Genomic DNA, 11,720 nt, shown 5'->3' on the forward strand with positions numbered 1-11,720 from the left:
GGGGGGGGGGTGTTGCTTACTGATGACCTGCCACATGGGCTCTACCAACCAACTGAAAGTGTATCTAGGAATGTATCTGTCAGCAATTATAAGAAGCAATTCAGGTCAGCAACTAAATCTTTCAAGAACCTAAGGTAAATAACATTAGGGGAAATGGTACATATTACGATTTGATCAGTGTTGCAGTATAAGGAAAAAATGGATTATAAGAATTTAGCCATAAGCACCTCAACGATTAACAGCTAACTTCCAGCTAGCATATCTCAGAACTGAAACTCAATGCACATGTTGTGAAAATGGGCAAGATATACCAGGCGTATGGACATAATGCAATAGATCTCTCTGTCCTATGATTTAAAACAGGTGTACTGTAACATATGAAGATGAGTAATGTTTTAGAGATAAAGTGGTCAAGAAGAAAGCATCAAGTATTTAGCTGAGTATAACATTTATTAATTAAGCTGGTGTGCTTATAAATCTTAAGCTTTGTTAGATTACTAACTGCTAAACAGTTTTACATAATCTCTAGGTTCTCACTTTTTCCTTTGTTAGTTCTTTTAACCGCTTTCCTATGGATGCATGCATGAATGCACGAAATACAAATAAAAAAGAAGAGACCAACTTACGCTGGAACATGAGTGTGATACGACATCACTAATGGGACAGAGAGCAATTTAGCAATTGCAAGAGCCCCAAATACCTGAAATAAGTTGCAATAATTTATTCTGCGAGGTACGAGAAATGCTTATATCTTATGAATAACATGCTTCTCTGGATTTATTATTACCATAATTCCAGGTGAAGATGCGTGAATGATGTCGGGCTTAAACTTCGCCACCTCTGAAATAATTCTAGGACTAAGCGCCAATGAGAGTGGAACATTGTGATACATCGGGCAAGGAAAGCTGCAAACAAACATTGCAAACAGCAAGCAGAAGAATAGGAAGTTACAGCCACTATAGCAGGTGGATATATAACAAATCTCACAGGACATTAATGTGTTCCATAAGCAACGAGCCACTGCAGACCAAGTAAAAAGTGGAGTCCAACAGGCTATTCTACTCCAATTAACCAAAAATTGAAGTTTTTATTTTTACACGGTGTTTGCATGCGTATTTCTACCTCCACTGGTTTTTCTCATATGAAGTACTTAAATTAATGATAGGAGCTTCTTTCTTAAGGGAAAGTATAGCATTTCTTATGATTCAACACGTCAAATTAGTATTTAGGTCGTTAGTTTACCTGTGAAAATATTTTGCCAAAACAACATAAAGACAACGATAGAACCAATGATAAGTGTTCAATTAGTAGTGGACATAAGCTTATCACCTAACACAACTGTAGAACCAATGATAAGTGTTCAATTAGTAGTGGACATAAGCTTATCACCTTAAGTGGGCACATTGTCAGGAACTAACATGTCATTAGGTTGAATGCGAAGGAATCTCAGATTTCAATTACCTGCGCGAACCAATCAGTTTTGCACCATGAAATTCTTGAGGCACTCCCTCATGGGTCGTCACGACCATGACCTGTTTCAGACACCAACGCAGAAAAATTTTGAAACTAAGACATCTCAAAGGTTAAAGAGAGGAGAACAGTAAATTCAGTGGAACTGCTTTCAGAAAATTCAGTGGAGTAGGGGGGAAGATTAATTATAAAAGGTAATAAAAAGTACCTCATCTCCCATTTCGCGCAAATGTTTGATGAAATTTTGAAACCGGTTCTTATATCCAGAAATATAGCTGTCAATAAAAAAATAATCCCCATTCAGCAACATAGGCCATGAACTTGGAGTGTATTTATAATCACTAGAGCTAAATATACAAAAAGTGAAAGAAGAGCAACGAATGTGTCAACCCGATGATATCATTAGCATTTGCTACACGCTGAGAGGAGAGAAGAGGAGTCAAACTACAGAGCACAGTCTAACAGTATGATCAAAATGAGAAGAGGTATTCACGTCAAAATTTATTCAAGCATGATAAGTATGCAGGCCGGAGATGATCAGGAGGCACCGTTCTAATAATTTACCACGTGATCTACTGCAGAAATCATGAATCAACTACGAATAATTGCTCTCAGACTTTGTATAATTTTCTTCGAACATCACCGGCTCAGACTTGGTGCCAATTGCCGAGACATGGTAGATTTGGCACAACAAGAGCCTAAATATGAACCTGTAAAGGCATCTGTGAAGAGGTGCTAATGAGTTCTAAAACCATACCATCCAGTTTTAAAAGCAAAAGAGAAAATTTCGAGGAGAACTCGGAGTCCTAAATTCACTGCAGCACACGACATGTGCAGACTGCAGAGACACATCAGATCAGATGAAGCAAGTCGCAGAAACACCAATCAGAAGTGGATCATATGCACAGAAATGGCAGATCATAAAAGATCTACCAACGTATCTTACGAATCGAGAGGGAGAGATGCAGGATAGGAAGAAGTCGGCATGCACATAGAGCGATGGAGAAGAGAAGATAGATTTAAGTGGGGTTGGAGTTGGGGTTGGGGTTGGGGTTGGGGTTGGGAATGGGAATGGGAATGGGAATGGGGAGAGAGAGAGAGAGGGAGAGGGAGAGAGAGATACGCGAAAGGAGATGGCTCAACGAAGAGAGCAATGCGGCGAGGACCGGAGCTGCCCTCTGCATCTTCGAGGAGCGGGGGCGCCTCTTCCAGATCGTCAATAATCTCGTCGATCGTCATCCTCGCAGCAAAGAGTTGACCACCACCAACTCCTTCCTTAAAACCCGAGGGCGAGGGCGAGGGCCAGGGCCAGGGAGGAAGCGAAAGTAGAACAAGGACAGCAGCAGGAGGAAGACGACGGCGGTGGGTAGTAGGGGTCCAGAGTCGAGTCTGGACGGGGTGATTGGTGGCTTTCCTTTTTTTCTTTTTAACTTTCTCTCTTTTTTTGTTCCGCTCTCCTTCCAAACGTGGAAGAGAGAGAGAGAGAGAGAGAGAGAGAGAGAGTGGGGGAGGGGAACAGAAACAGANGGGGGGGGGGGAACCGGGAGGAACGCTGGGAGACGGAAGAACTTGGGGGGGCCTCAGTCAGCCCTCTTGTAGTTGTAGGGAATCGGATTAGAGAAGAGAGATGCTTTTCAAAAGTATATTCCTTTGAATTGGGGAATAGATTACGGGCATATGCTGGGGAAGATCTGGGTTCCCATCCCGTTTTTTCTGTTTCAGCCGTTTTGAGTGGACAAAATTTAATTTCTTCGTTGCGATTTCTTCTCGTCTCTCATCTCTCACCTCTCATCTCGTGCTCCAGCAAATCTCTACGGATGAATATTTGGAAACTCAATTTGAAGTCTATCTCTCTGCTCTGCGTACTTCTAGCTTGAAATCTATCTTTTTCTGTTTTTTTAATTGGGTGCCGCAACTCAAATCGGTGGGCATAGGTTAACCTACCAGCACAATAACATACTTTGTTCTTTTCTCAGCATAATTATGTAAACTTTTTAAAGTCTTCGTTATCACTGGTCTACTAATTATCAGCCTGCAATATATATACTATTATTATTAGAGAGATAAATATCTGGCTCTGGAGCATCATTGTCAAAAGTATTTTCGAGTGCCTTGGCGTGCTTTAATTAATGCCCAAACTTAGCAACCAATAGTTTAATCACGTAATGTGGGGCCTCCGAAAGCCTCTTTGTGATCTAAGCAGAATCTTATAAGCACTATTGAGAAGAAAATGCCTTTTCCCCTACTGTGAGCAGCAAGTTTTGAAGGACATGTTAGGCCAAGTTGGGCATTTTCACAGAATTCTACTGTAAGTAGTTAAAACGCTAATTTGTATTCAAGAAAAATGCTCCGAATGTTTTCAAATTGCAGTGCAATAAAAATACGAATATTAAACTATAGAATTAAAGATTTTCAGTTTGCAGTCTAAAACTCATTTCAAGCTCCAGTACAAAACATGCTTTGTTTTTTTTTATATAATTTAATTTGCTAAAAAAAAACTAAATTGGCAAATATTAAAAATTGAGACTGGTACTCATAGTAAAGCGTAGTGCAAAATAATTATAAATACAGTAGCAGAAAATAAGGAACCGGCAAGTAAATACCACTGATAATTAAAAACTGTGATTACTTCTCCACATTTATATGCACGGACCATAGCTCGCATCTCTCCAATTGTTTGAAAAGTCAGAAACGCATAAATTAATTCTAGGATATTTGAAGCTCTTACAAGATCAGCGTACACGTTTCTAACATTAACATCAGAAACACAGAGGATTATCAACCGTGTACGTTTCGTAGTAAATACCTTATTTCCAAGCTGCACACAGCACATTCCCCTGATAGAGATCAATCATGTTAGTTGCCGAAAGGAAGGGCAAGAATACTTTACTATATTATAAAAAGTTCAAAGCTAAGAGCACCAAGATTCGAGCCGCAACGTTTGCACGTGTTTGACCCGCTTGTCCATGCTATCAAGATCCAGCCAATCAGCAACACCAGAACGGCGAATCACGTTCGGCGTTTTATATCTACGATAGGTACTCAATGGACCACGTGAAAATTCCAGTAAATAAAAAAAAAATCCATCTGATACTGAAGCAGCAGTTGAAAATTACAAATAATAATAATAATAATAATAATAACAATTACAGTAGTTGTAATAATACTGGTAATAATAGTAGTAATAGTTGTCATCAATGCTTGCTTGATGAGCAGGTTGATATGCATAAGAGTAGGACAAGCAGCGTAAAAATCCCGTAAGCATCTTAAAACGAAACCCACAAGCCCAACTGATAGGACAAGCACCATAAAGTTGCCAGCTACGACGATTCCCTGGCAAGAACTTCAAAACGAATCTATAATACTTTCGAACAGTGTGAGCTTACCACAAAAGAACATGGCAACAAATATCATTAGACCCACCTAGAACGCTTACAGACGCAGCTAACAATCATCCTGTCTTGTCCATTGAGATGCAGAGTTCAGAATTAAAATTACTGCAAACCAAAGCCCCTATTAGTGGAGACAGTAAATTGTATATTCGACAGGGATACACCACAAATTTTTTTATGTAAAAGATAGCCCTCCAAGGACAAGGATGTCTAGCATAACCAACTCAAAAGATGAATAAATAACATATATAGAAGTCTGATATTTTGATCATCCACCAACAGTATACGGCTCAATATCAGAAAGAAGCCTCGAACGGAGAGCACATCAATGTAGCCCCTTCGGGGGAACAACTCTAAGTTCAACCATTTTAATCTCAAAACCAGCAATCATGTGTGGAAGCTGTCAAAAGGCATGGCAGCTTTTAGCTGCCCGCTGCGGTTGGTATGGCTGCAGGTTGCTTAGAGTCCTCTGCCTTCTCATGCTCCTTGTTCAGCACCTGTTATCATATCAAAGTATCATCATAAGCTTCATTAGTGATATTGCAATAGAATAATTTGTTTTTTCAACCAAAATAAAATATTAGCAACCATTGTTAGCAGTATAAAGCAAGTGCAGCCGACTTTGAAAACAACTCAGTCCAGAAAACAAGCTTACCTTATTGTTTATCAAGTTGTGAAGTGCGATAACACTCCGGATTAAAGAAGACAGGTATATAACCAGCATCATATCATTTGTTTTCACTGCATAACAATTGAGGTAGATTAATATTAAAAGCTACTAAGTATGGACCGAGAAGTGAGAACTCCCACAAGCAAAAGCATAGTTCTCTCTGCTTGTAGTAAAATGACAACATTACCTGAAAAAGCCTTGATCAATTCACTGACATTAAGATTCGGAAGTAGATTGAATACATCCTGCAAGAAAATCAACCAACACAGTAAAACATCTCATTATATAGGATACAAAAAAAAATGGCACAAATAATTTGCAGTAGATAATGAATAGTAACGTGACACAGAAAAAATGAAATAATGGCTTGCCTACAGAGAACACACACACACAAAAACAGAAACCCAAACAAACAAATGAAAATGATAGAGAATACCACTCAAACTTCTTATGTTAATACTAATTCGGATTCATTATCTACACCTTCGGCTACAGATTATTCAGCTGAGTTAAGCTAATGTTGGATGTAACTTTACTAGATATCTGTCAAGCACAAAAGATGCTAATATCTACCATATGCAAGGGCTTCTATCTCGCTCTCTTGTTTCTTCTTCTACCTTTCTACTTTCTTTGCCGCCCAATTCCTAGCTTGACAATACTGTTCTCAGTAAACTCAAAATAACATGATAAACAAAAATGGAGGTGTAACGATTATAGCTGTCCTTATGAACATTCGATGTATACAAACAAACAACCATGTGCTAATTCTTACATCTCAAGACAATAAAAACAATACCCTATAAGAACCAACGTATACAAACAAACGACCGTGTCCTAATTCTCACATCTCTACAACAAAAACAATACCCTATAAAAACTTTACTGCAGTTATTTTCATCCCTGGTCCAAATGCAACCAACAAAATATGATAGGTTCAGACATAAAATGATGCAATGTTGATAAACCTTATCCCCCTAATAAGCATTCACTCAAACAATCACTCAAAGAGAATAAGCATCTCTCAGCTTTCCCTAAAATTAGGTACCAGAAAAACACTGTAATAGGGAAAACAAATAAAAAGAACACTAGAATAACAAGGAATTAAGCAGATTCAGAGGCCAGAAGAAAACTTACCACTATTGCGTGAATTGGCGATTTACAGGAACCAAAAAAACACTAGATATTTCAGGAAAAGTAACTATTGATAGGCTTAACCCATTAAGAAGTACAATGGCTGATTGCCAGAAACCTAGTATGGTCAAACATAAGAACTCCAAATCACCGTCTGATGTAAAACTCAAAGTTCAGGAAAAGGCATATATAGACCGGTGGAAGTTACATATGCATATCTGTAGCATGAAATAAAAAATGTTGGTATTGTATCGTGAATATATAATATCATTTAAAAAAGCTTCGATGAGAATATTTCACTCAATGGAGGAAGGGGGGAGCAAATTTAGTCATCTAACATCCTGTCTTAGAAAACAAAATGCATGAAATCCAGAGATCTAGCATAACTCTGATGCAATTTAGATATTTCATATTTGTGAATTTTGGACATCATCACTGTTCAGGAAAAAAAAGGGATATCATCAGAAATATTGATAGTATTTAATTTAATTGCGCCTATATACCAGAATGAGAATTAAAAACCTGCAGTGAAACGTATTAATAAAAAAAGTAGCCGAGAAAAACCAACCTGCAAATGGTACAGAATCTCATGATTTAATGGAAGATTTCCATCAATTACACGATCTAAGTAACCTCGTATCTCTCGAAGCCTTGCATCCAATCCCTTCAAGGCTGCAAGCTTGCTAGTAACCTTTACCCATTGTAGATATGTTAGTTGTTTCTGTAAAATGCATTCCAAAGATGCAAACACAGATATCTAAAATAAAAAAAAGGCTGTTCCCATAGAATTACCTCAGTTGCAAGGGTGCTGATTGTTGTATCCTTGACATCCCTTAGCAAGTGCTCAACTCCTGTAAACACAATTACGAAATATTTATAGGCCCTATATTACACGCACCCGCTTTTCACAGTGTCTAGAGCACATGCCGCTCAAACAGAAGATCATCTTCAAGTGACAGATGGAGGTTTTAAAGATAAATGAAGACTTCGAGCGTTTTACATTATCTAGAAACTATGGATTACAGACAATGCTTTCAGGCCAAATGATTTCAATTGCTGACCTGACTAGTCAAAGAACAGCAATAATATGTACAAGCTACTAGCAGTACCGCTTATGCTTTTGTCAAAATTATCAGAGAAGTGTGGTTATGAGAGAGAAATCTTTTTAATAACTATGTAAAACTAAAGTCGCTCAAACGTGAAAAGCTCTGCGAAAATCCACTTCCCTCTTCCTTAATCTTCCCCATCTAGCCTCCTCTCCTACTTTCCATTCTAGCACCCCAACAAGTTCTAAGGCATCTGAAATTTCTAAACCCGCATAGCTTGTGTACCATCGCCTGCCAACAAGTTCTAAGCATCTGAAATTTCTAAACCCGCATAGCTTGTGTACCATCGCCTGCTATGGCATCACTGCTTGCCATTCCCCACTGCTGCATTCCACAGATTCCCAACTGACCCACAGCTGCACCCTTCTTCTCCATCTTTTTCCTATTCCCTCACCTTCCACTTTCCCATCTCCCTAGTTAGTCAAGACAGGCCCCATAGACATATTGACAGGTTTCAGTCAAAGTTTACCCAAGGCTTGGCCAGTTTTAATAATAGCAGTTGACCCACCCAGGCAGATGGCCACCTCTAAATACAATGGCTTTCTAATCCAACAACACATGAAATGCTTACCTATTTCCTCAACTTCATGAGCAGCAATTTCTGAAGGCACATGGACAAATACTTTTTGGCTTTTCTGGGTGGCATTCTGTAATGAAAACATGCATATCAGTTAAGAAGGCTAGCATTCAACAACATTGTGCATACAGAACAGGATTGCTTCGCATTTACTCCAGAAACATCTGCTTGCTTACCTCTTTGACCTCTTCTACAGCATAGTATGCTTTGGTTGGTATTCCTAGCTCCTTTGGTTGTACATCAATAATCACCAAGACAGGATTAGGTACATAGCTGCAGATTCAGAAACACATCATGAAAACAGAATTCCTAGACTTGTGACTTTCAAAATAAAATAGAACAACGAAGAACTCATCATATGGTTCCTAAATATCAAATTTTCATTAAAAAATAAATGCATCAACCAGCATATAACCAGAAAAAGAAAGAAAATCCGAAAACTACAGATTTGTTATTAGTATTCAAGGCAATGCAAGCTGACTGCTCTTCACAAGCAATTTTTTTGAATGAAGAATAACAAACCCGAAAAAGAGGGAGTGGGAGTGAACTGTCAGCCAACAAGAGACAAGCTGAATTGAACACAAACAGATACTTTGTGCTACCAAGATGCGTTGAACCGGGACAGTTTACAAAGGAAAGAAAAAGAGAGATTTGCCGAGAAAAGGAAGCTTAAATGTCAAAAACATAACTTTAAAAATACTATTAACAAAAGGACTACAGTGCAAGTTAAAAGAGCTCTAAGAGCTCATCTTACTCATTAAATAAGGCATGAATATCCAAATCATTCTCTCGTAGTTTCGGACCAGTACTATACCATCCAACCACATGTTCCTTGGCTGCAACAAAGACGAGTCATATTTTGCATGATAAGATATAATGAATAGAAAGGTACATAAAAGTCCAATAAGTAGAATCAGGGAAGCACCGTTTATTCTTTTGAACATGGCAAACATAGATTCATGATAATTGTGGTCTAGAAACCAGATGCTTGGGTCTTTCTCATCTTCTTCAAAAGGAACTGCACAACAGACAATGAAACACTGAGTTCGTGACCTAATTAAGACACAATTTACACAAGAAACTTTACCCTAATATCATGTGCAACTTAACAAAAGACTTGATAAGTGAAATTTAGATATCTAACAGGACTTGTAACAGGTTCAGATACTTAAGAGAGAGGAAGAATAATCATTTTTTCCACCTCCTCCAGCTGCGTTAGAGGATAAACTACAGGCCTTTAGTTTTATATTGCACCATTATACAGTGAGAAGAGAATGTCTACTCCTTTCCAACTCGTAAATTTTCAATTAAGATGCGTGTACAGATGCCCAGCAGGCACATCTGAAAAAACTAGTTTAATTGTGAGTTCATTCTATTACTTGCTTGATTTGCAAACTATCAGATATCAGATTAGTCCTATCAGATTGATCCTCTCTCTCTCTCTCTCTCTCTCTCTCTCTCTCTCTCTCTCTCTGTGTGCGCACAAACATGCGCTTACGCACACAAGACTCTCTACAAGCAATGGAGGTTTCAACTTTGTCTCCAGACAGGAGACCTGTGAACTGGAGACAAAAACCTTATTAATGATACCAAATCAGTGCCTCGTTAACCCGGATTGACCTTTCTGTGAGTCCGCATGGTGTTTTAGTGGGGGTAACGAAAAGCGTCTACACTACAGAAGAGGAATCAACTATCAAGTTTCCCATCTATCTATTCCATAACATTAATTGATCTCTTCCTTGCAACAGGACACAAACATCACCGAACTACCATTCCGGACCGGTCCAATACAAAAATAGCGAGGATTATAACTTTGATTTTGGAGATTAGCTAGATGCGGTCGGGTCGGCGTTATTCGTAGAAAAAAACTACAATCACGTCAACGGCCCAGCATGAAGACTTGATAAAGAATTTCGGGGCAATAGCATGAAGATCGAGATCAAGAGAGAGAGTAAAGTACATAAGAAATAGACCTGCGTAGCTGTTGGTGACGTCAACGGTGCCGCGGGAGGTGGTGCCGAGGAGGGCGCCGATGACGCGCTTGCTGCTGTCGCGGGCGACGCGGTTGTAGTGGTCGACGATGCTCAGCAGCACCAGCGGGTGCACCACCACCTTCTCCACCGCCCGCGCCGAGATCTGCTGCGTCTTTATCACGTCCATATCTCTCTCTCCCCAACACTTTTCCTTCTTCTTCTTCTTCTTCTTCTTCCCTGGCCTTCCCTCCCCCGCTCGCCCTACTTTCCTTGCCCTAGGGTTTTTACCGTGCTTCTACTGTCTTCTGTTTCTCTTCCGTTCCCGTTGTTGATCTACAGACCTAGGCAGAAAGTGGGGCTGTTCAGTAATGAAAGAATGCCGATCCGAGTAAGTTGAGATCCAGGACTCGAATCACTTTTCGGCGCTTCCGCTGTGCCCTTTCGTATGCCGATATACCTTGCCAACTTAATTAGCAAGTAACCCTTTTTTAATTTTGTTTTATTATTATTACTATTATTATTTTATTATTATTATTATTGTTTTTATTTTGGACGGGGTTTCTCGGGAATGGGTGGAACCGAGTCCGATCCTAATAAGTTTCTGGGCCGGAACTTCTTTGGTCCGGCCTTTAGGTGTTTCCATTGTAACTTCGCTGTTTTGCCAGGCTTCGAAATTTAGGTCCAAAGTTATTTTGGGCCAATTTAGACTTCCAAGCTTGAAGCCAGCAAAACCCAAATATGTGTTTGTTGCTTTTGTGCATATATTCGTAATATCGACGGTTTAGATGCATGTATCGTTGTCCCACTTAAAGTCGGTCTAACTCGGCTTCACCTACTAGTGTTAAATTGGTTTCAATACTAGAATTTACACATATTATCCCATGATTTTTTAACTCTGTGATTTATACCATTGTATATAGTATTTAATCAAATGTCTATACTTACTTACGTACTGTACATGAATTGGTAGTTTGTTTTTTGCTCAACGTGGCAAGCTTTCCGGCCCAGAACAATTTGTTCTCGGCAATCTCTCTTTCTTATTATTGCTTGCATCCCACCTATTAGTATATTACACGCACTAAATTTTTTTTCTAATAATTAATATTTTTTAAATAAAAAATAGACACTATATAAAAAGTCTATATAAAAGAATTATAAAATTTTATATTTTTATAGTGGCTTTTAGGAATGCGATGTATAAGATCCGTTTATACATGAACAGAATACTTAATTTTCTTCTATCCCATCTTCCTAATTAGGCATGTCAACCCATATATATTATTAGCTATTAGTTTATTATAGATATATTATATTGGGTTCTGTATTATATTATACATTATTATAGTACATATATGCAGCTGTGTAGTTTATTTACGTTGGATTGGTCTTACAAAATGGCCT

At 38.7% G+C, this 11,720-nt stretch overlaps 2 protein-coding genes across 2 annotated transcripts in view; both read right to left on the bottom strand.

The window, feature by feature from the left end:
* The window catches only part of LOC109723825 (sulfoquinovosyl transferase SQD2-like), a 7,073-nt gene extending 4,108 nt beyond the window's left edge, over nucleotides 1-2,965 (bottom strand). The window contains exons 1-6 of the mRNA XM_020252309.1: nucleotides 2,594-2,965; nucleotides 1,679-1,745; nucleotides 1,462-1,532; nucleotides 788-905; nucleotides 627-700; nucleotides 4-76 (exon numbers count right to left, since the gene is read on the bottom strand). Coding sequence (XP_020107898.1) covers nucleotides 4-76; nucleotides 627-700; nucleotides 788-905; nucleotides 1,462-1,532; nucleotides 1,679-1,745; nucleotides 2,594-2,709 — 519 coding nt within the window. The 5' untranslated portion in view covers nucleotides 2,710-2,965. The remainder of the gene's footprint in view (nucleotides 1-3; nucleotides 77-626; nucleotides 701-787; nucleotides 906-1,461; nucleotides 1,533-1,678; nucleotides 1,746-2,593) is intronic.
* On the bottom strand, nucleotides 4,781-10,769 carry LOC109723877 (26S proteasome non-ATPase regulatory subunit 7 homolog A). The gene is made up of 10 exons (XM_020252368.1): nucleotides 10,320-10,769; nucleotides 9,272-9,364; nucleotides 9,101-9,182; nucleotides 8,523-8,619; nucleotides 8,341-8,416; nucleotides 7,456-7,514; nucleotides 7,232-7,354; nucleotides 5,720-5,777; nucleotides 5,518-5,603; nucleotides 4,781-5,359 (listed from the first exon to the last, which is right to left on the bottom strand). The coding sequence occupies exons 1-10, from the start codon at nucleotides 10,504-10,506 to the stop codon at nucleotides 5,285-5,287; spliced, it is 936 nt and encodes a 311-aa protein (XP_020107957.1). The 5' UTR covers nucleotides 10,507-10,769; the 3' UTR covers nucleotides 4,781-5,284.

Source organism: Ananas comosus, linkage group 18, assembly GCF_001540865.1.
Source record: "Ananas comosus cultivar F153 linkage group 18, ASM154086v1, whole genome shotgun sequence".
NCBI lineage: Eukaryota > Viridiplantae > Streptophyta > Magnoliopsida > Poales > Bromeliaceae > Ananas > Ananas comosus.

What these genes read in the sequence shown, in the direction of transcription:
- LOC109723877 (XM_020252368.1), bottom strand. Translation starts at nt 10,506, where the DNA reads ATGGACGTGATAAAGACGCAGCAGATCTCGGCGCGGGCGGTGGAGAAG. An exon ending in ATTCATGCCTTATTTAATGA is followed by an intron (nt 8,620 to 9,100) that starts GTAAGATGAGCT and finishes CTGAATCTGCAG; the next exon opens with CTATGTACCTAATCCTGTCT. An exon ending in AGATTCTGTACCATTTGCAG is followed by an intron (nt 5,778 to 7,231) that starts GTTGGTTTTTCT and finishes ATTTTCTTGCAG; the next exon opens with GATGTATTCAATCTACTTCC.